The 26,609-nt window shown below is 46.2% G+C and overlaps 1 protein-coding gene across 1 annotated transcript in view; it reads right to left on the bottom strand.

Moving 5' to 3' along the window:
* The window catches only part of comp (cartilage oligomeric matrix protein), a gene marked incomplete at its 5' end in the record, with an annotated part of 98,547 nt that overhangs the window by 21,214 nt on the left and 50,724 nt on the right, over nucleotides 1-26,609 (bottom strand). Inside the window, 6 exons of the mRNA XM_084319216.1 lie at nucleotides 6,191-6,330; nucleotides 6,894-7,066; nucleotides 9,991-10,187; nucleotides 12,374-12,422; nucleotides 12,536-12,714; nucleotides 25,705-25,898. Of these exons, the coding sequence (XP_084175342.1) occupies nucleotides 6,191-6,330; nucleotides 6,894-7,066; nucleotides 9,991-10,187; nucleotides 12,374-12,422; nucleotides 12,536-12,714; nucleotides 25,705-25,898 (932 nt within the window). The remainder of the gene's footprint in view (nucleotides 1-6,190; nucleotides 6,331-6,893; nucleotides 7,067-9,990; nucleotides 10,188-12,373; nucleotides 12,423-12,535; nucleotides 12,715-25,704; nucleotides 25,899-26,609) is intronic.

Here is a 26,609-nt window from a genome sequence, read left to right as displayed (position 1 = left end):
ATCACCAGTAATAAGCCTCAGAGTGGGTCTAAGAGCTGAGTGTTGTAGATAATCACCAGTAATAAGCCTCAGAGTGGGTCTAAGAGCTGAGTGTTGTAGATAATCACCAGTAATAAGCCTCAGAGTCTAAGAGCTGAGTGTTGTAGATAATCACCAGTAATAAGCCTCAGAGTCTAAGAGCTGAGTGTTGTAGATAATCACCAGTAATAAGCCTCAGAGTCTAAGAGCTGAGTGTTGTAGATAATCACCAGTAATAAGCCTCAGAGTGGGTCTAAGAGCTGAGTGTTGTAGATAATCACCAGTAATAAGCCTCAGAGTCTAAGAGCTGAGTGTTGTAGATAATCACCAGTAATAAGCCTCAGAGTGGGTCTAAGAGCTGAGTGTTGTAGATAATCACCAGTGATAAGCCTCAGAGTGGGTCTAAGAGCTGAGTGTTGTAGATAATCACCAGTAATAAGCCTCAGAGTGGGTCTAACAGCTGAGTGTTGTAGATAATCACCAGTAATAAGCCTCAGAGTCTAAGAGCTGAGTGTTGTAGATAATCACCAGTAATAAGCCTCAGAGTCTAAGAGCTGAGTGTTGTAGATAATCACCAGTAATACGCCTCAGAGTCTAAGAGCTGAGTGTTGTAGTTAATCACCAGTAATAAGCCTCAGAGTCTAACAGCTGAGTGTTGTAGATAATCACAAGTAATAAGCCTCAGAGTGGGTCTAAGAGCTGAGTGTTGTAGATAATCACCAGTAATAAGCCTCAGAGTCTAAGAGCTGAGTGTTGTAGATAATCACCAGTGATAAGCCTCAGAGTCTAAGAGCTGAGTGTTGTAGATAATCACCAGTAATAAGCCTCAGAGTCTAAGAGCTGAGTGTTGTAGATAATCACCAGTAATAAGCCTCAGAGTCTAAGAGCTGAGTGTTGTAGATAATCACCAGTGATAAGCCTCAGAGTCTAAGAGCTGAGTGTTGTAGATAATCACCAGTGATAAGCCTCAGAGTCTAAGAGCTGAGTGTTGTAGATAATCACCAGTAATAAGCCTCAGAGTCTAAGAGCTGAGTGTTGTAGATAATCACCAGTAATAAGCCTCAGAGTGGGTCTAAGAGCTGAGTGTTGTAGATAATCACCAGTAATAAGCCTCTGAGTCTAAGAGCTGAGTGTTGTAGATAATCACCAGTAATAAGCCTCAGAGTCTAAGAGCTGAGTGTTGTAGATAATCACCAGTAATAAGCCTCAGAGTGGGTCTAAGAGCTGAGTGTTGTAGATAATCACCAGTGATAAGCCTCAGAGTCTAAGAGCTGAGTGTTATAGATAATCACCAGTAATAAGCCTCAGAGTGAGTCTAAGAGCTGAGTGTTGTAGATAATCACCAGTAATAAGCCTCAGAGTGGGTCTAAGAGCTGAGTGTTGTAGATAATCACCAGTAATAAGCCTCAGAGTGGGTCTAAGAGCTGAGTGTTGTAGATAATCACCAGTGATAAGCCTCAGAGTCTAAGAGCTGAGTGTTGTAGATAATCACCAGTAATAAGCCTCAGAGTCTAAGAGCTGAGTGTTGTAGATAATCACCAGTAATAAGCCTCAGAGTCTAAGAGCTGAGTGTTGTAGATAATCACCAGTAATAAGCCTCAGAGTGGGTCTAAGAGCTGAGTGTTGTAGATAATCACCAGTAATAAGCCTCAGAGTGGGTCTAAGAGCTGAGTGTTGTAGATAATCACCAGTGATAAGCCTCAGAGTGGGTCTAAGAGCTGAGTGTTGTAGATAATCACCAGTAATAAGCCTCAGAGTCTAAGAGCTGAGTGTTGTAGATAATCACCAGTGATAAGCCTCAGAGTCTAAGAGCTGAGTGTTGTAGATAATCACCAGTAATAAGCCTCAGAGTCTAAGAGCTGAGTGTTGTAGATAATCACCAGTGATAAGCCTCAGAGTCTAAGAGCTGAGTGTTGTAGATAATCACCAGTAATAAACCTCAGAGTGGGTCTAAGAGCTTAGTGTTGTAGATAATCACCAGTAATAAGCCTCAGAGTGGGTCTAAGAGCTGAGTGTTGTAGATAATCACCAGTAATAAGCCTCAGAGTCTAAGAGCTGAGTGTTGTAGATAATCACCAGTAATAAGCCTCAGAGTGGGTCTAAGAGCTGAGTGTTGTAGATAATCACCAGTAATAAGCCTCAGAGTCTAAGAGCTGAGTGTTGTAGATAATCACCAGTAATAAGCCTCAGAGTCTAAGAGCTGAGTGTTGTAGATAATCACCAGTAATAAGCCTCAGAGTGGGTCTAAGAGCTGAGTGTTGTAGATAATCACCAGTAATAAGCCTCAGAGTCTAAGAGCTGAGTGTTGTAGATAATCACCAGTAATAAGCCTCAGAGTCTAAGAGCTGAGTGTTGTAGATAATCACCAGTAATAAGCCTCAGAGTGGGTCTAACAGCTGAGTGTTGTAGATAATCACCAGTAATAAGCCTCAGAGTGGGTCTAAGAGCTGAGTGTTGTAGATAATCACCAGTAATAAGCCTCAGAGTCTAAGAGCTGAGTGTTGTAGATAATCACCAGTAATAAGCCTCAGAGTCTAAGAGCTGAGTGTTGTAGATAATCACCAGTAATAAGCCTCAGAGTCTAAGAGCTGAGTGTTGTAGATAATCACCAGTAATAAGCCTCAGAGTGGGTCTAAGAGCTGAGTGTTGTAGATAATCACCAGTGATAAGCCTCAGAGTGGGTCTAAGAGCTGAGTGTTGTAGATAATCACCAGTGATAAGCCTCAGAGTGGGTCTAAGAGCTGAGTGTTGTAGATAATCACCAGTGATAAGCCTCAGAGTGGGTCTAACAGCTGAGTGTTGTAGATAATCACCAGTAATAAGCCTCAGAGTCTAAGAGCTGAGTGTTGTAGATAATCACCAGTAATAAGCCTCAGAGTCTAAGAGCTGAGTGTTGTAGATAATCACCAGTAATAAGCCTCAGAGTGGGTCTAAGAGCTGAGTGTTGTAGATAATCACCAGTGATAAGCCTCAGAGTCTAAGAGCTGAGTGTTGTAGATAATCACCAGTGATAAGCCTCAGAGTCTAAGAGCTGAGTGTTGTAGATAATCACCAGTAATAAGCCTCAGAGTCTAAGAGCTGAGTGTTGTAGATAATCACCAGTAATACGCCTCAGAGTGGGTCTAAGAGCTGAGTGTTGTAGATAATCACCAGTAATAAGCCTCAGAGTGGGTCTAAGAGCTGAGTGTTGTAGATAATCACCAGTAATAAGCCTCAGAGTCTAAGAGCTGAGTGTTGTAGATAATCACCAGTAATAAGCCTCAGAGTGGGTCTAAGAGCTGAGTGTTGTAGATAATCACCAGTGATAAGCCTCAGAGTGGGTCTAACAGCTGAGTGTTGTAGATAATCACCAGTAATAAGCCTCAGAGTCTAAGAGCTGAGTGTTGTAGATAATCACCAGTAATAAGCCTCAGAGTCTAAGAGCTGAGTGTTGTAGATAATCACCAGTAATAAGCCTCAGAGTCTAAGAGCTGAGTGTTGTAGATAATCACCAGTAATAAGCCTCAGAGTCTAAGAGCTGAGTGTTGTAGATAATCACCAGTAATAAGCCTCAGAGTCTAAGAGCTGAGTGTTGTAGATAATCACCAGTAATAAGCCTCAGAGTGGGTCTAAGAGCTGAGTGTTGTAGATAATCACCAGTAATAAGCCTCAGAGTGGGTCTAAGAGCTGAGTGTTGTAGATAATCACCAGTAATAAGCCTCAGAGTGGGTCTAAGAGCTGAGTGTTGTAGATAATCACCAGTAATAAGCCTCAGAGTCTAACAGCTGAGTGTTGTAGATAATCACCAGTAATAAGCCTCAGAGTGGGTCTAAGAGCTGAGTGTTGTAGATAATCACCAGTAATACGCCTCAGAGTGGGTCTAAGAGCTGAGTGTTGTAGATAATCACCAGTGATAAGCCTCAGAGTGGGTCTAACAGCTGAGTGTTGTAGATAATCACCAGTAATAAGCCTCAGAGTGGGTCTAAGAGCTGAGTGTTGTAGATAATCACCAGTAATAAGCCTCAGAGTGGGTCTAAGAGCTGAGTGTTGTAGATAATCACCAGTAATAAGCCTCAGAGTCTAAGAGCTGAGTGTTGTAGATAATCACCAGTGATAAGCCTCAGAGTGGGTCTAAGAGCTGAGTGTTGTAGATAATCACCAGTAATAAGCCTCAGAGTCTAAGAGCTGAGTGTTGTAGATAATCACCAGTAATAAGCCTCAGAGTCTAAGAGCTGAGTGTTGTAGATAATCACCAGTAATAAGCCTCAGAGTCTAAGAGCTGAGTGTTGTAGTTAATCACCAGTGATAAGCCTCAGGGCAGAGTGGGTCTAAATAAGGGGAGTGTTGTGACAACAGCGTGTCTGTAAATTACATCCCCATGGTCCAGATTTTGCTAGTAAGGTTACAGATGTGGTACTTAACCCTTTCACTGCCACACTGCCTCTCCCTGAATGTCAGCAAAACAAAAGAGATGATTGTGGACTTCAGGAGGTCGGGGGTCAAGGACTACAGCCCCCTCAGCATCGACGGGGCACCGGTGGAGAGAGTGAACAGTTTCAAGTACCTTGGAGCCCACATATCCGAGGACTTGACATGGACCACGCACATTGACAGTGTTGTGAAGAAGGCACGACAACGCCTCTACTTCCTCAGGTGCCTAAGGAAGTTCCAAGTCAGCCAGAAGATCCTTAAGAACTTCTACTCATGTACAATAGAGAGCATCCTGACTGGCAATATCACCTCCTGGTTTGGGAATAGCACTGCACAAGACCGAAGCAGACTACAAAGAGTGACACGTTCAGCCGAACGCACAATTGGAGGGGGGCTCCCCACCCTCCAGAACATTTACTACAAGCGGTGCAGGGGTAAGGCTAAGAGAATCATCAAGGACTCCAGCCACCCGAACAACTGCCTCTTTGAACTGCTGCGGTCAGGCAAGCGATACCGGAGTCTTAAGGCGAGCACAGAAAGACTCAGAAGAAGCTTCTATCCCCAGGCCATCAGGCTGCTCAACGAACAATAAACACTATGCAACAACCATCAAATGCACACAGCACACACAACCACACGCACACACTCACTTTAAACAAACAACACACTGCAGCACCCACTCTGCACACTTTAGATCACCTAAACACACTTTATATTTATTGGTAAAGGATTTGCACTACAACTCGTACACCTTACTGTAAATTGTACCTAAATTGTACCTCATCCCATTTCTGCTTTGCACTATATAGTATTGTATATTAGTACACTGCATAGTATATTATATATTGTATGGTAACTAAGTTACGTCTATTCTGCATCGAACATTGTACATATGTCTATACTGAACACTGTGACCTCTATTTTTACTTCTATTTTACATGCTATACTATTTTATTTCATACTTATCTTGTCTAGCACAGTCTCTGGAGCGTAACAGTAAGAAGCATTTTGTATAAAAGTATTCTGTACTTCTGTATGACAACTATTAAAGAAACTTGAACGACAGCCGGTTAACCCTTTCACTGTGACAATACAGAAGGTTAGCCCTTTACTATCACACAACCGACGGCGATGCTCCATCATTAGTGTGATAGTAAAGGGTTAACCTTCTGTCGTGTGGCAGTGAAAGGGTTAAATGTGAATTTGTCGTTAAGCCAGATTCCCAGATATTCTGTATTCCGTGACCCTTTCAATATTTGCAGTTGGAATATGTAAATCATCGTAGTCCATGTTTTTTTGTATCTCGAATCGTGAATTTAGTTTTATTTACATTTAAGACCAGTTTGAGGTTTATAAGACCTCTCCGAATTCCCTTAACCCTTTCACTGCCACACAGCAGGAGGTTAACCGTTTACTATCACACAACCGACGGCGATGCTCCATCATTAGCATCGTTAGCTCCGCATCCGCATTGCTAACCCTTTTTCACACAGGATTTGAGCCTGTACCTTCTGGCAGGGGGACTGCCAATGGAAATGAGCCTTTTGGCTCAAATTGGGTGCATTTACATTTGTAAAATGTTTTATTAATGTACGCTGTCCCCCCTTATCAAATAAAGTAAACCTAACCTAACCTTCTGTATTGTCACAGTGAAAGGGGTTAACCTTCTGTCGTGTGGCAGTGAAAGGGTTAATGCCCTAAAAGACCGCTGCGACTTCTTCACGGTTAGCTGAGCAGTGTCAGCGAGGGAGGGAGACCTTACCATTGCAGCGGTACCGCAGGTTGGCCCAGATGATGTTCTCCTGGGAGAAACAGAAGACGCCCAGTCTGCCTCCTCTCATGGTGACGTCTATGATGATGCCTGTGTCTGCCACCATCTGAGGACCCTCGTAGAAACGCACCCTGAACAGGTGCAACAGGAGAGAGGCCACTTAGACTGTGATGTGCCATACTTATATTCAGTTACCATGGCACCCTTTAGACTGTGATGTGCCATACTTATATTCAGTTACCATGGCACCCTTTAGACTGTGATGTGCCATACTTATATTCAGTTACCATGGCACCCTTTAGACTGTGATGTGCCATACTTATATTCAGTTACCATGGCACCCTTTAGACTGTGATGTGCCATACTTATATTCAGTTACCATGGCACCCTTTAGACTGTGATGTGCCATACTTATATTCAGTTACCATGGCACCCTTTAGACTGTGATGTGCCATACTTATATTCAGTTACCATGGCACCCTTTAGACTGTGATGTGCCATACTTATATTCAGTTACCATGGCACCCTTTAGACTGTGATGTGCCATACTTATATTCAGTTACCATGGCACCCTTTAGACTGTGATGTGCCATACTTATATTCAGTTACCATGGCACCCTTTAGACTGTGATGTGCCATACTTATATTCAGTTACCATGGCACCCTCCCGCTGACTCTGCCAATTAAACAGTACCTGATGTAGCCGTCGGCCGGCCGGTGCTGGAGGAACCAGCGGTAGGAGGTCTTGTCCTTCCAGCCCACGTTACGAGCGTCTTTCCACAGCAGCTTCACCTGGTCGCTGGTGTCTCCCGTGTGCCACAGGGAGTTACGCAGGTTCTCGCCCGGCCCCGTGTTCGACTTCACGGCCTGCAGGGAGAGCAGTGTGTTTCACAAGTACAGCATAGACTCTACTTTATAGCGGAATATATTGGTGACATTGGTCAAACTTTACTTAATGGGCCTACATAGGAACTGCTGTGTTGACAAAGAGTTGGAACAAATGTGATTTAGTTAACTTTTAGAACGAGAGGGTGTTTCTAGGAGTTATTTTAGAATGAGAGGGTGTTTCTAGGAGTTATTTTACAATGAGAGGGTGTTTCTAGGAGTTATTTTACAATGAGAGGGTGTTTCTAGGAGTTATTTTAGAATGAGAGGGTGTTTCTAAAAGTTATTTTACAATGAGAGGGTGTTTCTAGGAGTTATTTTACAATGAGAGGGTGTTTCTAGGAGTTATTTTAGAATGAGAGGGTGTTTCTAGGAGTTATTTTACAATGAGAGGGTGTTTCTAGGAGTTATTTTACAATGAGAGGGTGTTTCTATGAGTTATTTTAGAACGAGAGGGTGTTTCTAGGAGTTATTTTAGAATGAGAGGGTGTTTCTAGGAGTTATTTTAGAACGAGAGGGTGTTTCTAGGAGTTATTTTAGAACGAGAGGGTGTTTCTAGGAGTTATTTGTAGTGTGGTAGTGAAAGGGTTCCGTCTGTAGTGTGGTAGTGAAAGGTTAACCTTCTGTAGTGTGGTAGTGAAGGGTTAACCTTCTGTAGTGTGGTAGTGAAAGGTTAACCTTCTGTAGTGTGGCAGTGAAAGGTTAACCTGCTGTAGTGTGGTAGTGAAAGGTTAACCTTCTGTAGTGTGCTAGTGAAAGGGTTAACCTTCTGTAGTGTGGTAGTGAAAGGTTAACCTTCTGCAGTGTGGTAGTGAAAGGTTAACCTTCTGTAGTGTGGTAGTGAAAAGTTAACCTTCTGTAGTGTGGTAGTGAAAGGTTAACCTGTAGTGTGGTAGTGAAAGGGTTAACCTTCTGTAGTGTGGTAGTGAAAGGTTAACCTTCTGTAGTGTGGTAGTGAAAGGTTAACCTTCTGTAGTGTTGTAGTGAAAGGTTAACCTTATGTAGTGTGGTAGTGAAAGGTTAACCTTCTGTAGTGTGGTAGTGAAAGGTTAACCTTCTGTAGTGTGGTAGTGAAAGGTTAACCTTCTGTAGTGTGCTAGTGAAAGGTTAACCTTCTGCAGTGTGGTAGTGAAAGGTTAACCTTCTGTAGTGTGGTAGTGAAAGGTTAACCTTCTGTAGTGTGGTAGTGAAAGGTTAACCTGTAGTGTGGTAGTGAAAGGGTTAACCTTCTGTAGTGTGGTAGTGAAAGGGTTAACCTTCTGTAGTGTGGTAGTGAAAGGTTACCTTCTGCAGTGTGGTAGTGAAAGGTTAACCTCCTGTAGTGTGGTAGTGAAAGGTTAACCTCCTGTAGTGTGGTAGTGAAAGGGTTAACCGTCTGTAGTGTGGTAGTGAAAGGTTAACCTTCTGTAGTGTGGTAGTGAAAGGTTAACCTTCTGTAGTGTGGTAGTGAAAGGTTAACCTTCTGTAGTGTGGTAGTGAAAGGTTAACCTTCTGTAGTGTGGTAGTGAAAGGTTAACCTGCTGTAGTGTGGTAGTGAAAGGTTAATCTGCTGTAGTGTGGTAGTGAAAGGTTAACCTTCTGTAGTGTGGTAGTGAAAGGTTACCTTCTGTAGTGTGGTAGTGAAAGGTTAACCTTCTGTAGTGTGGTAGTGAAAGGTTAACCTTCTGTAGTGTGGTAGTGAAAGGTTAACCTGCTGTAGTGTGGTAGTGAAAGGTTAACCTTCTGTAGTGTGGTAGTGAAAGGTTAACCTTCTGTAGTGTGGTAGTGAAAGGTTAACCTTCTGTAGTGTGGTAGTGAAAGGTTAACCTCCTGTAGTGTGGTAGTGAAAGGTTAACCTGTAGTGTGGTAGTGAAAGGGTTAACCTTCTGTAGTGTGGTAGTGAAAGGTTAACATTCTGTAGTGTGGTAGTGAAAGGGTTAACCTTCTGTAGTGTGGTAGTGAAAGGGTTAACCTTCTGTAGTGTGGTAGTGAAAGGTTAACCTGTAGTGTGGTAGTGAAAGGTTAACCTTCTGTAGTGTGGTAGTGAAAGGTTAACCTTCTGTAGTGTGGTAGTGAAAGGTTAACCTTCTGTAGTGTGGTAGTGAAAGGTTAACCTTCTGTAGTGTGGTAGTGAAAGGTTAACCTTCTGTAGTGTGGTAGTGAAAGGGTTAACCTTCTGTAGTGTGGCAGTGAAAGGTTAACCTCCTGTAGTGTGGTAGTGAAAGGTTAACCTCCTGTAGTGTGGTAGTGAAAGGTTAACCTTCTGTAGTGTGGTAGTGAAAGGTTAACCTTCTGTAGTGTGGTAGTGAAAGGTTAACCTCCTGTAGTGTGGTAGTGAAAGGTTAACCTTCTGTAGTGTGGTAGTGAAAGGTTAACCTGTAGTGTGGTAGTGAAAGGGTTAACCTTCTGTAGTGTGGTAGTGAAAGGTTAACCTTCTGTAGTGTGGTAGTGAAAGGTTAACCTTCTGTAGTGTGGTAGTGAAAGGTTAACCTTCTGTAGTGTGGTAGTGAAAGGTTAACCTTCTGTAGTGTGGTAGTGAAAGGGTTAACCTTCTGTAGTGTGGTAGTGAAAGGGTTAACCTTCTGTAGTGTGGTAGTGAAAGGGTTAACCTTCTGTAGTGTGGTAGTGAAAAGTTAACCGTCTGTAGTGTGGTAGTGAAAGGTTAACCCTCTGTAGTGTGGTAGTGAAAGGTTAACCTTCTGTAATGTGTTAGTGAAAGGTTAACCTTCTGTAGTGTGGTAGTGAAAGGTTAACCTTCTGTAGTGTGGTAGTGAAAGGTTAACCCTCTGTAGTGTGGTAGTGAAAGGTTAACCCTCTGTAGTGTGGTAGTGAAAGGTTAACCCTCTGTAGTGTGGTAGTGAAAGGGTTAACCGTCTGTAGTGTGGTAGTGAAAGGGGGGTCAGTAGAAGGGCTGGCACAGGAGGTACCTTCAGCTGGATGCCGGGCTCCGCCACGGCCCTGAAGGGGTTGGCCTGCCAGTAGATCTGCTCCACCTGCTTCCACATCACCACGTAGAAGCTGGACGAGTCCTGGTAGCCGAAGATGAAGCCGGCGTAGTCGTCGTCCGTCACCGTGTTCACGTGGAAGGTGCCCTCGAAGTCCACACCGCTGAAGGCCGTGTAGCCTGGAGGGAGTCACACAAAGCAGCGCCGCGTCACGAGCGTGTGCCACACGGCAATACAGAAGGTTAGCCCTTTACTATCACACAACCCACGGCGATGCTCCATCATTAGCATCATTAGCTCCGCGGATGCGGAGCTAATGATGCTAATGATGGAGCATCGCCGTGGGTTGTGTGATAGTAAAGGGCTATCCTTCTGTCGTGTGGCAGTGAAAGGGTTAAATAGAAATACCTGACGGAACTTTTTTCTTTTCTTTCTTCTTTTGCTTATCTTTTGCTTTTCTTACATGTTTGATTGTTCATTCGTTGCTAGTTTTTTTTTGTTCTAGTTGTTCTGTTTTGGATTTGTTTAAATTTGCACTTTAGTGCAAGTGATGGTTGTTGTATGCGCCGACCATCAAAAAGATTTTATTTAATTGGATAGGGGGGCTGGTGTTAATACGAATTTATTCTTGTTCCTGCTCCTTTTCGCTTATGGGTGTATTTGATTATAATAACTAAATGAGGCGGTTAGGTGGCGTAGCGGAGACTGCGCTCGTCACCAACCCCGGAGCGGCTGGATTCGCCTGTTCGAATCCAGCTCACAGCTCCTGCCGTTGTCACCAGCTTGGCTGGTCGTTCACACTAATACAATTGGCAGTATTAGAGGGTGGGAGAAGCTGGCAGGGTGGGTCCGGGTCGTTGTAAACAGCGACTCCTACAGTTCGGTCGGGGCGCCTGCTAAGCGCGGATAGGATCTAAGTGGGGTAGTGTGATCCTTCCACACGCTACGCCCTCTCAGTGAGAGTCCGCGCTGCCAGGTGAAAAAAAGCAGTGATTGGCTGGACGTGTGTCGGAGGAAGCACGTGATAGCCTCCACTCTCCCAGACCGACTGTGGGGGGTAAGTGCGCAGCGACCAGGAAGGGGATTGGGAATTGGCATAACGACTAACATTGGGATGGGAGAAAAATCGGAGGAAAATGGAGGGGGAAAAAGATCAAAAAAAAAAAAATAACTAAATGAATTATAGGAATTTGTAATGTACTGTAATACACTACCGTGTGCGAAACAAAATACAATTAAATTAAATGAAAACCATTTAGATATGGCCAACTCCGGGCGGTCAGGTGGCGTAGCGGAGATTGCGCTCGTCACCAACGCAGGAGATGCTGGGTTCGAGCCCAGCTCTCTGCGTTGCTACCAGCTTGGCTGGTCGTTCATACTAATACAATTGGCAGTATTAGGGGGTGGGGAAGCTGGCGGGTGGTAATCTGGCGTTGTGGACAGCGACGCCTACAGGTCAGGTCTCGGCGCTTGCTCAGCGGGGCAGGACTTGGTGGAGATAGCGTGCCCTCCCACGTGTTACACTCCACCAATGAGAGTCCTCGCTGCCAAGTGTAAAAGAGTGTCACTGGCTTGACGGCGCACGTATCGGAGGAAGCGTGCGATCGACTCGGGACGCCCTTGTACCGACTCGTAGGAGAACATGCGAACAACAGCCAGTTAGGGGAGGGGAGGAATTGGCACAACGACTAATTGGGACGGGGAGAAAACAGAGAAAAATAGGAGAAAGAGAAGGTAGAAAAAAGAAAGAAAAAGATATGGCCAACTCTGCCAAGCTAGAGACGGGGGAGAGCCTGGCGCCGCCCTGCTGGCAGTCAACATGGGCTGATGATCTGAAGTGCTATTACTTCTGAAACACAACATGTACAAATTAGGGCTGTCAAAATTAATGCTTTAACTCTGGAGATTAATTAAAATGATTTAAAGCGTTACATTTTCTTTTATCTAGATTAATCTATGGAGTGAAAATTGTTCAATATAATATAAGAAAGCGGTCTAGCTGAGTCAATGTTGATGGTTTTGTTGAACATTTGTATTTCACAGGAGAGAAACTGTATTCAAAGAAAGCTATTAAAATAGTCTTTGAATCTAAATATACTTTCTTTGTGTTGATTTTACATTAATTCCATGATTTTACTCAAGTAAATATCTGTTACAAGCTTCGGTCTTAAGTAGAAAAATGCGATTTTTTTATTTAGATTAATCTAGATTAATTACAGAAAATTGTGAGATTAATTAGTTAATTAAAGCACTAGTAAAAATCCATTGTCATAATTTACATCTTTTCAATTCAAATATGTTTTTTTTTTTTTTTTTAGCAAAGGACAAAGTTGTTTGCTGTTGTGCCCGCTGTGCGTGTCCTTACCCACAGCCAGGCCGGGGTCGCTGTTCATGGTCTGGACGATCTCTCTGCCCTGCAGGAGAAAGGGGGTCGTTGTTTCAGGGAACATGTGTGACGCCTCAGAGAGGAACACCAGCATCTTGACTTCCATTCATTCACTTTGCTGTTTGTCACGTCACACCGTACCTGATTCAACACCACCCAGTTGGGGTCGATCTGTGCGTCTCCCTCAGGGTCCAGGACCACCGTCTGGTACTCCCTGAAGTCGGTCTGGGTGACCTCGGCGTTCTCTGGACACACGTCGATGGTGTCAACAATGGTGTCGTTGTCAAAGTCAAACTGGCACACGTTTCCCACGCCGTCGCCTGCGGAAGGGAGGATGGTGGATTTGAGGTCGTTTTTTTTGGAGGTAGTTGTTTACAGAGAGTGATTACATCACAACCTTTTCCTTGGATTTGTGTGTTTTGTTTCAATGTCATGAAGCCATATCCCTCCTTCCCTCTATCCCTCCTTCCTTCCTTCCCTCTATCCCTCCTTCCCTCCTTCCCTCTATCCCTCCTTCCTTCCTTCCCTCTATCCCTCCTTCCTTCCTTCCCTCTATCCCTCCTTCCCTCCTTCCCTCTATCCCTCCTTCCTTCCTTCCCTCTATCCCTCCTTCCTTCCTTCCCTCTATCCCTCCTTCCCTCCTTCCCTCTATCCCTCCTTCCTTCCTTCCCTCTATCCATCCTTCCTTCCTTCCCTCTATCCCTCCTTCCTTCCTTCCCTCTATCCCTCCTTCCCTCCTTCCCTCTATCCCTCCTTCCTTCCTTCCCTCTATCCCTCCTTCCTTCCTTCCCTCTATCCCTCCTTCCCTCCTTCCCTCTATCCCTCCTTCCTTCCTTCCCTCTATCCCTCCTTCCCTCCTTCCCTCTATCCCTCCTTCCTTCCTTCCCTCTATCTCTCCTTCCTTCCTTCCCTCTATCCCTCCTTCCCTCCTTCCCTCTATCCCTCCTTCCTTCCTTCCCTCTATCCATCCTTCCTTCCTTCCCTCTATCCCTCCTTCCTTCCTTCCCTCTATCCCTCCTTCCCTCCTTCCCTCTATCCCTCCTTCCTTCCTTCCCTCTATCCCTCCTTCCTTCCTTCCCTCTATCCCTCCTTCCCTCCTTCCCTCTATCCCTCCTTCCTTCCTTCCCTCTATCCATCCTTCCTTCCTTCCCTCTATCCCTCCTTCCTTCCTTCCCTCTATCCCTCCTTCCCTCCTTCCCTCTATCCCTCCTTCCTTCCTTCCCTCTATCCCTCCTTCCTTCCTTCCCTCTATCCCTCCTTCCCTCTATCCCTCCTTCCTTAGTTTAGTTTATTTTATTTATTTAGCACATTATTTTAAAGGTTGTTGTTACAGCAGCAGCTCTCAGGTAACTGTGTTGTTGTTACAGCAGCAGCTCTCAGGTAACTGTGTTGTTGTTACAGCAGCAGCTCTCAGGTAACTGTGTTGTTGTTACAGCAGCAGCTCTCAGGTAACTGTGTTGTTGTTACAGCAGCAGCTCTCAGGTAACTGTGTTGTTGTTACAGCAGCAGCTCTCAGGTAACTGTGTTGTTGTTACAGCAGCAGCTCTCAGGTAACTGTGTTGTTGTTACAGCAGCAGCTATCAGGTAACTGTGTTGTTGTTACAGCAGCAGCTCTCAGGTAACTGTGTTGTTGTTACAGCAGCAGCTCCCAGGTAACTGTGTTGTTGTTACAGCAGCAGCTCTCAGGTAACTGTGTTGTTGTTACAGCAGCAGCTCCCAGGTAACTGTGTTGTTGTTACAGCAGCAGCTCTCAGGTAACTGTGTTGTTGTTACAGCAGCAGCTCCCAGGTAACTGTGTTGTTGTTACAGCAGCTCTCAGGTAACTGTGTTGTTGTTACAGCAGCAGCTCTCAGGTAACTGTGTTGTTGTTACAGCAGCAGCTCCCAGGTAACTGTGTTGTTGTTACAGCAGCAGCTCTCAGGTAACTGTGTTGTTGTTACAGCAGCAGCTCTCAGGTAACTGTGTTGTTGTTACAGCAGCAGCTCTCAGGTAACTGTGTTGTTGTTACAGCAGCTCCCAGGTAACTGTGTTGTTGTTACAGCAGCAGCTCTCAGGTAACTGTGTTGTTGTTACAGCAGCAGCTCTCAGGTAACTGTGTTGTTGTTACAGCAGCAGCTCCCAGGTAACTGTGTTGTTGTTACAGCAGCAGCTCTCAGGTAACTGTGTTGTTGTTACAGCAGCAGCTCTCAGGTAACTGTGTTGTTGTTACAGCAGCAGCTCTCAGGTAACTGTGTTGTTGTTACAGCAGCAGCTCTCAGGTAACTGTGTTGTTGTTACAGCAGCAGCTCCCAGGTAACTGTGTTGTTGTTACAGCAGCAGCTCTCAGGTAACTGTGTTGTTGTTACAGCAGCAGCTCTCAGGTAACTGTGTTGTTGTTACAGCAGCAGCTCTCAGGTAACTGTGTTGTTGTTACAGCAGCAGCTCTCAGGTAACTGTGTTGTTGTTACAGCAGCAGCTCTCAGGTAACTGTGTTGTTGTTACAGCAGCAGCTCCCAGGTAACTGTGTTGTTGTTACAGCAGCAGCTCCCAGGTAACTGTGTTGTTGTTACAGCAGCAGCTCTCAGGTAACTGTGTTGTTGTTACAGCAGCAGCTATCAGGTAACTGTGTTGTTGTTACAGCAGCAGCTCTCAGGTAACTGTGTTGTTGTTACAGCAGCAGCTCTCAGGTAACTGTGTTGTTGTTACAGCAGCAGCTCTCAGATAACTGTGTTGTTGTTACAGCAGCAGCTCTCAGGTAACTGTGTTGTTGTTACAGCAGCAGCTCTCAGGTAACTGTGTTGTTGTTACAGCAGCAGCTCTCAGGTAACTGTGTTGTTGTTACAGCAGCAGCTCTCAGGTAACTGTGTTGTTGTTACAGCAGCAGCTCCCAGGTAACTGTGTTGTTGTTACAGCAGCAGCTCTCAGGTAACTGTGTTGTTGTTACAGCAGCAGCTCTCAGGTAACTGTGTTGTTGTTACAGCAGCAGCTCTCAGGTAACTGTGTTGTTGTTACAGCAGCAGCTCTCAGGTAACTGTGTTGTTGTTACAGCAGCAGCTCCCAGGTAACTGTGTTGTTGTTACAGCAGCAGCTCCCAGGTAACTGTGTTGTTGTTACAGCAGCAGCTCCCAGGTAACTGTGTTGTTGTTACAGCAGCAGCTCTCAGGTAACTGTGTTGTTGTTACAGCAGCAGCTCTCAGGTAACTGTGTTGTTGTTACAGCAGCAGCTATCAGGTAACTGTGTTGTTGTTACAGCAGCAGCTCTCAGGTAACTGTGTTGTTGTTACAGCAGCAGCTCCCAGGTAACTGTGTTGTTGTTACAGCAGCAGCTCCCAGGTAACTGTGTTGTTGTTACAGCAGCAGCTCTCAGGTAACTGTGTTGTTGTTACAGCAGCAGCTATCAGGTAACTGTGTTGTTGTTACAGCAGCAGCTCTCAGGTAACTGTGTTGTTGTTACAGCAGCAGCTCTCAGGTAACTGTGTTGTTGTTACAGCAGCAGCTCTCAGATAACTGTGTTGTTGTTACAGCAGCAGCTCTCAGGTAACTGTGTTGTTGTTACAGCAGCTCTCAGGTAACTGTGTTGTTGTTACAGCAGCAGCTCTCAGGTAACTGTGTTGTTGTTACAGCAGCAGCTCTCAGGTAACTGTGTTGTTGTTACAGCAGCAGCTCCCAGGTAACTGTGTTGTTGTTACAGCAGCAGCTCTCAGGTAACTGTGTTGTTGTTACAGCAGCAGCTCTCAGGTAACTGTGTTGTTGTTACAGCAGCAGCTCTCAGGTAACTGTGTTGTTGTTACAGCAGCAGCTCTCAGGTAACTGTGTTGTTGTTACAGCAGCAGCTCCCAGGTAACTGTGTTGTTGTTACAGCAGCAGCTCCCAGGTAACTGTGTTGTTGTTACAGCAGCAGCTCCCAGGTAACTGTGTTGTTGTTACAGCAGCAGCTCTCAGGTAACTGTGTTGTTGTTACAGCAGCAGCTCCCAGGTAACTGTGTTGTTGTTACAGCAGCTCTCAGGTAACTGTGTTGTTGTTACAGCAGCAGCTCTCAGGTAACTGTGTTGTTGTTACAGCAGCAGCTCTCAGGTAACTGTGTTGTTGTTACAGCAGCAGCTCTCAGGTAACTGTGTTGTTGTTACAGCAGCTCTCAGGTAACTGTGTTGTTGTTACAGCAGCAGCTCTCAGGTAACTGTGTTGTTGTTACAGCAGCAGCTCTCAGGTAACTGTGTTGTTGTTACAGCAGCAGCTCCCAGGTAACTGTGTTGTTGTTACAGCAGCAGCTCTCAGGTAACTGTGTTGTTGTTACAGCAGCAGCTCTCAGGTAACTGTGTTGTTGTTACAGCAGCAGCTCTCAGGTAACTGTGTTGTTGTTACAGCAGCAGCTCTCAGGTAACTGTGTTGTTGTTACAGCAGCAGCTCCCAGGTAACTGTGTTGTTGTTACAGCAGCAGCTCCCAGGTAACTGTGTTGTTGTTACAGCAGCAGCTCCCAGGTAACTGTGTTGTTGTTACAGCAGCAGCTCTCAGGTAACTGTGTTGTTGTTACAGCAGCAGCTCCCAGGTAACTGTGTTGTTGTTAAAGCAGCAGCTCCCAGGTAACTGTGTTGTTGTTACAGCAGCAGCTCTCAGGTAACTGTGTTGTTGTTACAGCAGCAGCTCTCAGGTAACTGTGTTGTTGTTACAGCAGCAGCTCCCAGGTAACTGTGTTGTTGTTACAGCAGCAGCTCTCAGGTAACTGTGTTGTTGTTACAGCAGCAGCTCCCAGGTAACTGTGTTGTTGTTACAGCAGCAGCTCCCAGGTAACTGTGTTGTTGTTACAGCAGCAGCTCCCAGGTAACTGTGTTGTTGTTACAGCAGCAGCTCTCAGGTAACTGTGTTGTTGTTACAGCAGCAGCTCTCAGGTAACTGTGTTGTTGTTACAGCAGCAGCTCTCAGGTAACTGTGTTGTTGTTACAGCAGCAGCTCTCAGGTAACTGTGTTGTTGTTACAGCAGCAGCTCTCAGGTAACTGTGTTGTTGTTACAGCAGCAGCTCCCAGGTAACTGTGTTGTTGTTACAGCAGCAGCTCTCAGGTAACTGTGTTGTTGTTACAGCAGCAGCTCTCAGGTAACTGTGTTGTTGTTACAGCAGCAGCTCTCAGGTAACTGTGTTGTTGTTACAGCAGCAGCTCCCAGGTAACTGTGTTGTTGTTACAGCAGCAGCTCTCAGGTAACTGTGTTGTTGTTACAGCAGCAGATCCCAGGTAACTGTGTTGTTGTTACAGCAGCAGCTCCCAGGTAACTGTGTTGTTGTTACAGCAGCAGCTCTCAGGTAACTGTGTTGTTGTTACAGCAGCAGCTCTCAGGTAACTGTGTTGTTGTTACAGCAGCAGCTCTCAGGTAACTGTGTTGTTGTTACAGCAGCAGCTCTCAGGTAACTGTGTTGTTGTTACAGCAGCAGCTCTCAGGTAACTGTGTTGTTGTTACAGCAGCAGCTCCCAGGTAACTGTGTTGTTGTTACAGCAGCAGCTCCCAGGTAACTGTGTTGTTGTTACAGCAGCAGCTCTCAGGTAACTGTGTTGTTGTTACAGCAGCAGCTCCCAGGTAACTGTGTTGTTGTTACAGCAGCAGCTCCAGGTAACTGTGTTGTTGTTACAGCAGCTCCCAGGTAACTGTGTTGTTGTTACAGCAGCAGCTCTCAGGTAACTGTGTTGTTGTTACAGCAGCAGCTCTCAGGTAACTGTGTTGTTGTTACAGCAGCAGCTCTCAGGTAACTGTGTTGTTGTTACAGCAGCAGCTCTCAGGTAACTGTGTTGTTGTTACAGCAGCAGCTCCCAGGTAACTGTGTTGTTGTTACAGCAGCAGCTCCCAGGTAACTGTGTTGTTGTTACAGCAGCAGCTCCCAGGTAACTGTGTTGTTGTTACAGCAGCTCTCAGGTAACTGTGTTGTTGTTACAGCAGCAGCTCTCAGGTAACTGTGTTGTTGTTACAGCAGCAGCTCCCAGGTAACTGTGTTGTTGTTACAGCAGCAGCTCTCATGTAACTGTGTTGTTGTTACAGCAGCAGCTCCCAGGTAACTGTGTTGTTGTTACAGCAGCAGCTCCCAGGTAACTGTGTTGTTGTTACAGCAGCAGCTCTCAGGTAACTGTGTTGTTGTTACAGCAGCAGCTCTCAGGTAACTGTGTTGTTGTTACAGCAGCAGCTCTCAGGTAACTGTGTTGTTGTTACAGCAGCAGCTCTCAGGTAACTGTGTTGTTGTTACAGCAGCAGCTCTCAGGTAACTGTGTTGTTGTTACAGCAGCAGCTCCCAGGTAACTGTGTTGTTGTTACAGCAGCAGCTCTCAGGTAACTGTGTTGTTGTTACAGCAGCAGCTCTCAGGTAACTGTGTTGTTGTTACAGCAGCAGCTCCCAGGTAACTGTGTTGTTGTTACAGCAGCAGCTCCCAGGTAACTGTGTTGTTGTTACAGCAGCAGCTCCCAGGTAACTGTGTTGTTGTTACAGCAGCAGCTCCAGGTAACTGTGTTGTTGTTACAGCAGCAGCTCTCAGGTAACTGTGTTGTTGTTACAGCAGCAGCTCTCAGGTAACTGTGTTGTTGTTACAGCAGCAGCTCTCAGGTAACTGTGTTGTTGTTACAGCAGCAGCTCTCAGGTAACTGTGTTGTTGTTACAGCAGCAGCTCCCAGGTAACTGTGTTGTTGTTACAGCAGCAGCTCCCAGGTAACTGTGTTGTTGTTACAGCAGCAGCTCTCAGGTAACTGTGTTGTGTTACAGCAGCAGCTCCAGGTAACTGTGTTGTTGTTACAGCAGCAGCTCCCAGGTAACTGTGTTGTTGTTACAGCAGCTCCCAGGTAACTGTGTTGTTGTTACAGCAGCAGCTCTCAGGTAACTGTGTTGTTGTTACAGCAGCAGCTCTCAGGTAACTGTGTTGTTGTTACAGCAGCAGCTCTCAGGTAACTGTGTTGTTGTTACAGCAGCAGCTCTCAGGTAACTGTGTTGTTGTTACAGCAGCAGCTCTCAGGTAACTGTGTTGTTGTTACAGCAGCAGCTCCCAGGTAACTGTGTTGTTGTTACAGCAGCAGCTCTCAGGTAACTGTGTTGTTGTTACAGCAGCAGCTCTCAGGTAACTGTGTTGTTGTTACAGCAGCAGCTCTCAGGTAACTGTGTTGTTGTTACAGCAGCAGCTCTCAGGTAACTGTGTTGTTGTTACAGCAGCAGCTCTCAGGTAACTGTGTTGTTGTTACAGCAGCAGCTCTCAGGTAACTGTGTTGTTGTTACAGCAGCAGCTCTCAGGTAACTGTGTTGTTGTTACAGCAGCAGCTCCCAGGTAACTGTGTTGTTGTTACAGCAGCAGCTCTCAGGTAACTGTGTTGTTGTTACAGCAGCAGCTCTCAGGTAACTGTGTTGTTGTTACAGCAGCAGCTCTCAGGTAACTGTGTTGTTGTTACAGCAGCAGCTCCCAGGTAACTGTGTTGTTGTTACAGCAGCAGCTCTCAGGTAACTGTGTTGTTGTTACAGCAGCAGATCCCAGGTAACTGTGTTGTTGTTACAGCAGCAGCTCCCAGGTAACTGTGTTGTTGTTACAGCAGCAGCTCTCAGGTAACTGTGTTGTTGTTACAGCAGCAGCTCTCAGGTAACTGTGTTGTTGTTACAGCAGCAGCTCTCAGGTAACTGTGTTGTTGTTACAGCAGCAGCTCTCAGGTAACTGTGTTGTTGTTACAGCAGCAGCTCTCAGGTAACTGTGTTGTTGTTACAGCAGCAGCTCTCAGGTAACTGTGTTGTTGTTACAGCAGCAGCTCCCAGGTAACTGTGTTGTTGTTACAGCAGCAGCTCCCAGGTAACTGTGTTGTTGTTACAGCAGCAGCTCTCAGGTAACTGTGTTGTTGTTACAGCAGCAGCTCCCAGGTAACTGTGTTGTTGTTACAGCAGCAGCTCCCAGGTAACTGTTGTTGTTGTTACAGCAGCTCCCAGGTAACTGTGTTGTTGTTACAGCAGCAGCTCTCAGGTAACTGTGTTGTTGTTACAGCAGCAGCTCTCAGGTAACTGTGTTGTTGTTACAGCAGCAGCTCTCAGGTAACTGTGTTGTTGTTACAGCAGCAGCTCCCAGGTAACTGTGTTGTTGTTACAGCAGCAGCTCCCAGGTAACTGTGTTGTTGTTACAGCAGCAGCTCCAGGTAACTGTGTTGTTGTTACAGCAGCTCTCAGGTAACTGTGTTGTTGTTACAGCAGCAGCTCTCAGGTAACTGTGTTGTTGTTACAGCAGCAGCTCCCAGGTAAATGTGTTGTTGTTACAGCAGCAGCTCTCAGGTAACTGTGTTGTTGTTACAGCAGCAGCTCCCAGGTAACTGTGTTGTTGTTACAGCAGCAGCTCCCAGGTAACTGTGTTGTTGTTACAGCAGCAGCTCCCAGGTAACTGTGTTGTTGTTACAGCAGCAGCTCTCAGGTAACTGTGTTGTTGTTACAGCAGCAGCTCTCAGGTAACTGTGTTGTTGTTACAGCAGCAGCTCTCAGGTAACTGTGTTGTTGTTACAGCAGCAGCTCTCAGGTAACTGTGTTGTTGTTACAGCAGCAGCTCTCAGGTAACTGTGTTGTTGTTACAGCAGCAGCTCCCAGGTAACTGTGTTGTTGTTACAGCAGCAGCTCTCAGGTAACTGTGTTGTTGTTACAGCAGCAGCTCTCAGGTAACTGTGTTGTTGTTACAGCAGCAGCTCTCAGGTAACTGTGTTGTTGTTACAGCAGCAGCTCCCAGGTAACTGTGTTGTTGTTACAGCAGCAGCTCTCAGGTAACTGTGTTGTTGTTACAGCAGCAGCTCCCAGGTAACTGTGTTGTTGTTACAGCAGCAGCTCCCAGGTAACTGTGTTGTTGTTACAGCAGCAGCTCTCAGGTAACTGTGTTGTTGTTACAGCAGCAGCTCTCAGGTAACTGTGTTGTTGTTACAGCAGCAGCTCTCAGGTAACTGTGTTGTTGTTACAGCAGCAGCTCTCAGGTAACTGTGTTGTTGTTACAGCAGCAGCTCTCAGGTAACTGTGTTGTTGTTACAGCAGCAGCTCTCAGGTAACTGTGTTGTTGTTACAGCAGCAGCTCCCAGGTAACTGTGTTGTTGTTACAGCAGCAGCTCCCAGGTAACTGTGTTGTTGTTACAGCAGCAGCTCTCAGGTAACTGTGTTGTTGTTACAGCAGCAGCTCCCAGGTAACTGTGTTGTTGTTACAGCAGCAGCTCCCAGGTAACTGTGTTGTTGTTACAGCAGCTCCCAGGTAACTGTGTTGTTGTTACAGCAGCAGCTCTCAAGTAACTGTGTTGTTGTTACAGCAGCAGCTCTCAGGTAACTGTGTTGTTGTTACAGCAGCAGCTCTCAGTTAACTGTGTTGTTGTTACAGCAGCAGCTCTCAGGTAACTGTGTTGTTGTTACAGCAGCAGCTCTCAGGTAACTGTGTTGTTGTTACAGCAGCAGCTCCCAGGTAACTGTGTTGTTGTTACAGCAGCAGCTCTCAGGTAACTGTGTTGTTGTTACAGCAGCAGCTCTCAGGTAACTGTGTTGTTGTTACAGCAGCAGCTCTCAGGTAACTGTGTTGTTGTTACAGCAGCAGCTCTCAGGTAACTGTGTTGTTGTTACAGCAGCAGCTCTCAGGTAACTGTGTTGTTGTTACAGCAGCAGCTCTCAGGTAACTGTGTTGTTGTTACAGCAGCTCTCAGGTAACTGTGTTGTTGTTACAGCAGCAGCTCCCAGGTAACTGTGTTGTTGTTACAGCAGCAGCTCTCAGGTAACTGTGTTGTTGTTACAGCAGCAGCTCTCAGGTAACTGTGTTGTTGTTACAGCAGCAGCTCCCAGGTAACTGTGTTGTTGTTACAGCAGCAGCTCCCAGGTAACTGTGTTGTTGTTACAGCAGCAGCTCTCAGGTAACTGTGTTGTTGTTACAGCAGCAGCTCCCAGGTAACTGTGTTGTTGTTACAGCAGCAGCTCTCAGGTAACTGTGTTGTTGTTACAGCAGCAGCTCTCAGGTAACTGTGTTGTTGTTACAGCAGCAGCTCCCAGGTAACTGTGTTGTTGTTACAGCAGCAGCTCTCAGGTAACTGTGTTGTTGTTACAGCAGCAGCTCTCAGGTAACTGTGTTGTTGTTACAGCAGCAGCTCCCAGGTAACTGTGTTGTTGTTACAGCAGCAGCTCTCAGGTAACTGTGTTGTTGTTACAGCAGCAGCTCTCAGGTAACTGTGTTGTTGTTACAGCAGCAGCTCCCAGGTAACTGTGTTGTTGTTACAGCAGCAGCTCCCAGGTAACTGTGTTCAGGTAACTGTGTTGTTGTTACAGCAGCAGCTCCCAGGTAACTGTGTTGTTGTTACAGCAGCAGCTCTCAGGTAACTGTGTTGTTGTTACAGCAGCAGCTCCCAGGTAACTGTGTTGTTGTTACAGCAGCAGCTCTCATGTAACTGTGTTGTTGTTACAGCAGCAGCTCCCAGGTAACTGTGTTGTTGTTACAGCAGCAGCTCTCAGGTAACTGTGTTGTTGTTACAGCAGCAGCTCTCAGGTAACTGTGTTGTTGTTACAGCAGCAGCTCCCAGGTAACTGTGTTGTTGTTACAGCAGCTCCCAGGTAACTGTGTTGTTGTTACAGCAGCAGCTTTCAGGTAACTGTGTTGTTGTTACAGCAGCAGCTCCCAGGTAACTGTGTTGTTGTTACAGCAGCAGCTCTCAGGTAACTGTGTTGTTGTTACAGCAGCAGCTCCCAGGTAACTGTGTTGTTGTTACAGCAGCAGCTCTCAGGTAACTGTGTTGTTGTTACAGCAGCAGCTCTCAGTTAACTGTGTTGTTGTTACAGCAGCAGCTCTCAGGTAACTGTGTTGTTGTTACAGCAGCAGCTCTCAGGTAACTGTGTTGTTGTTACAGCAGCAGCTCCCAGGTAACTGTGTTGTTGTTACAGCAGCAGCTCTCAGGTAACTGTGTTGTTGTTACAGCAGCAGCTCTCAGGTAACTGTGTTGTTGTTACAGCAGCAGCTCTCAGGTAACTGTGTTGTTGTTACAGCAGCAGCTCTCAGGTAACTGTGTTGTTGTTACAGCAGCAGCTCTCAGGTAACTGTGTTGTTGTTACAGCAGCAGCTCTCAGGTAACTGTGTTGTTGTTACAGCAGCTCTCAGGTAACTGTGTTGTTGTTACAGCAGCAGCTCCCAGGTAACTGTGTTGTTGTTACAGCAGCAGCTCTCAGGTAACTGTGTTGTTGTTACAGCAGCAGCTCTCAGGTAACTGTGTTGTTGTTACAGCAGCAGCTCCCAGGTAACTGTGTTGTTGTTACAGCAGCAGCTCCCAGGTAACTGTGTTGTTGTTACAGCAGCAGCTCTCAGGTAACTGTGTTGTTGTTACAGCAGCAGCTCCCAGGTAACTGTGTTGTTTTTACAGCAGCAGCTCTCAGGTAACTGTGTTGTTGTTACAGCAGCTCTCAGGTAACTGTGTTGTTGTTACAGCAGCAGCTCCCAGGTAACTGTGTTGTTGTTACAGCAGCAGCTCTCAGGTAACTGTGTTGTTGTTACAGCAGCAGCTCTCAGGTAACTGTGTTGTTGTTACAGCAGCAGCTCCCAGGTAACTGTGTTGTTGTTACAGCAGCAGCTCTCAGGTAACTGTGTTGTTGTTACAGCAGCAGCTCTCAGGTAACTGTGTTGTTGTTACAGCAGCAGCTCCCAGGTAACTGTGTTGTTGTTACAGCAGCAGCTCCCAGGTAACTGTGTTGTTGTTACAGCAGCAGCTCTCAGGTAACTGTGTTGTTGTTACAGCAGCAGCTCTCAGGTAACTGTGTTGTTGTTACAGCAGCAGCTCCCAGGTAACTGTGTTGTTGTTACAGCAGCAGCTCTCAGGTAACTGTGTTGTTGTTACAGCAGCAGCTCCCAGGTAACTGTGTTGTTGTTACAGCAGCAGCTCTCATGTAACTGTGTTGTTGTTACAGCAGCAGCTCCCAGGTAACTGTGTTGTTGTTACAGCAGCAGCTCTCAGGTAACTGTGTTGTTGTTACAGCAGCAGCTCTCAGGTAACTGTGTTGTTGTTACAGCAGCAGCTCCCAGGTAACTGTGTTGTTGTTACAGCAGCAGCTTTCAGGTAACTGTGTTGTTGTTACAGCAGCAGCTCCCAGGTAACTGTGTTGTTGTTACAGCAGCAGCTCTCAGGTAACTGTGTTGTTGTTACAGCAGCAGCTCCCAGGTAACTGTGTTGTTGTTACAGCAGCAGCTCCCAGGTAACTGTGTTGTTGTTACAGCAGCAGCTCCCAGGTAACTGTGTTGTTGTTACAGCAGCAGCTCCCAGGTAACTGTGTTGTTGTTACAGCAGCAGCTCTCAGGTAACTGTGTTGTTGTTACAGCAGCAGCTCCCAGGTAACTGTGTTGTTGTTACAGCAGCTCCCAGGTAACTGTGTTGTTGTTACAGCAGCAGCTCTCAGGTAACTGTGTTGTTGTTACAGCAGCAGCTCTCAGGTAACTGTGTTGTTGTTACAGCAGCAGCTCCCAGGTAACTGTGTTGTTGTTACAGCAGCAGCTCCCAGGTAACTGTGTTGTTGTTACAGCAGCAGCTCCCAGGTAACTGTGTTGTTGTTACAGCAGCAGCTCCCAGGTAACTGTGTTGTTGTTACAGCAGCAGCTCTCAGGTAACTGTGTTGTTGTTACAGCAGCAGCTCTCAGGTAACTGTGTTGTTGTTACAGCAGCAGCTCTCAGGTAACTGTGTTGTTGTTACAGCAGCAGCTCTCAGGTAACTGTGTTGTTGTTACAGCAGCAGCTCTCAGGTAACTGTGTTGTTGTTACAGCAGCTCTCAGGTAACTGTGTTGTTGTTACAGCAGCTCTCAGGTAACTGTGTTGTTGTTACAGCAGCAGCTCCCAGGTAACTGTGTTGTTGTTACAGCAGCAGCTCTCAGGTAACTGTGTTGTTGTTACAGCAGCAGCTCTCGGGTAACTGTGTTGTTGTTACAGCAGCAGCTCCCAGGTAACTGTGTTGTTGTTACAGCAGCAGCTCCCAGGTAACTGTGTTGTTGTTACAGCAGCTCCCAGGTAACTGTGTTGTTGTTACAGCAGCAGCTCCCAGGTAACTGTGTTGTTGTTACAGCAGCAGCTCTCAGGTAACTGTGTTGTTGTTACAGCAGCAGCTCTCAGGTAACTGTGTTGTTGTTACAGCAGCAGCTCCCAGGTAACTGTGTTGTTGTTACAGCAGCAGCTCCCAGGTAACTGTGTTGTTGTTACAGCAGCTCTCAGGTAACTGTGTTGTTGTTACAGCAGCTCTCAGGTAACTGTGTTGTTGTTACAGCAGCTCCCAGGTAACTGTGAGTGTGTTGCAGCCCCTCCCCCTCCTGCCTCCAGACCTGAACAGAGGCCGTGGAGACGCAGTCTGAGCTACACCCACCGTCCGAGTCCTCCTGCAGGGGGTTGGGGATGAGGCGGCAGTTGTCGGGGCCGGGGGGCAGCAGGTCAGGGATGCCGTCGTTGTCGTCGTCGTCGTCGCACTCGTCCCCCTTGCCGTCCCGGTCGGTGTCCAGCTGGGAGCTGTTGATGACCGCCGGACAGTTGTCCCGGGAGTCCTGATGGCCGTCGCCGTCGCTGGGTGAGAGAGATGGCGTTAGATGGTCAACGTCGGCGGTCTTTGATTGTGTCAGTGACTGAACAGGTACAGGCTGAAGCACAATACAGTACAGGCCTTTCCTACGTTCTTACCAAGTGAAGCCTAAAAAATTATTCACATTTGTAACCTTCAGAAATAGCTACACAAACCTTTATTTATTTAAAAGCAAATGACTCGTTCTTAAACGTATTTCAGCATTGTTCCATAAGTTAACCCCGACGATAGAAATACATCTCCTTTTAATCCCTTTGTTCGCTTTTTGAACAGTAAACGTACAAAGTATTTGCTCTAATGTAATACAACGTGTCAGGGAATGTGTGTCCCTCAACAAGTACTATATACTGTAGCTGGAATGCCCTTGAGCAAGGCACTCCAGTGGAGCTGCTCTTTGACCAAGAGTAAGAAACGGTCGTCCAGCTCCCAGGTGTGAAGGTAAGTAACTGTATGAGCGTGTAGCGGAGGGTTAAAGATCTTCTCTGGGTAACTGAGGGTTAAAGATCTCCTCTGGGTAACTGAGGGTTAAAGATCTTCTCTGGGTAACTGAGGGTTAAAGATCTTCTCTGGGGAACTGAGGGTTAAAGATCTTCTCTGGGGAACTGAGGGTTAAAGATCTTCTCTGGGTAACTGAGGGTTAAAGATCTTCTCTGGGTAAGAGAGGGTTAAAGATCTTCTCTGGGTAACTGAGGGTT

This window comes from Notolepis coatsorum, assembly GCF_963971535.1.
Source record: "Notolepis coatsorum genome assembly, chromosome: 7".
Lineage (NCBI taxonomy): Eukaryota > Metazoa > Chordata > Actinopteri > Aulopiformes > Paralepididae > Notolepis > Notolepis coatsorum.
Note: the sequence above shows the minus strand (reverse complement) of the source record. Positions and strands in the feature narration are given on the sequence as shown.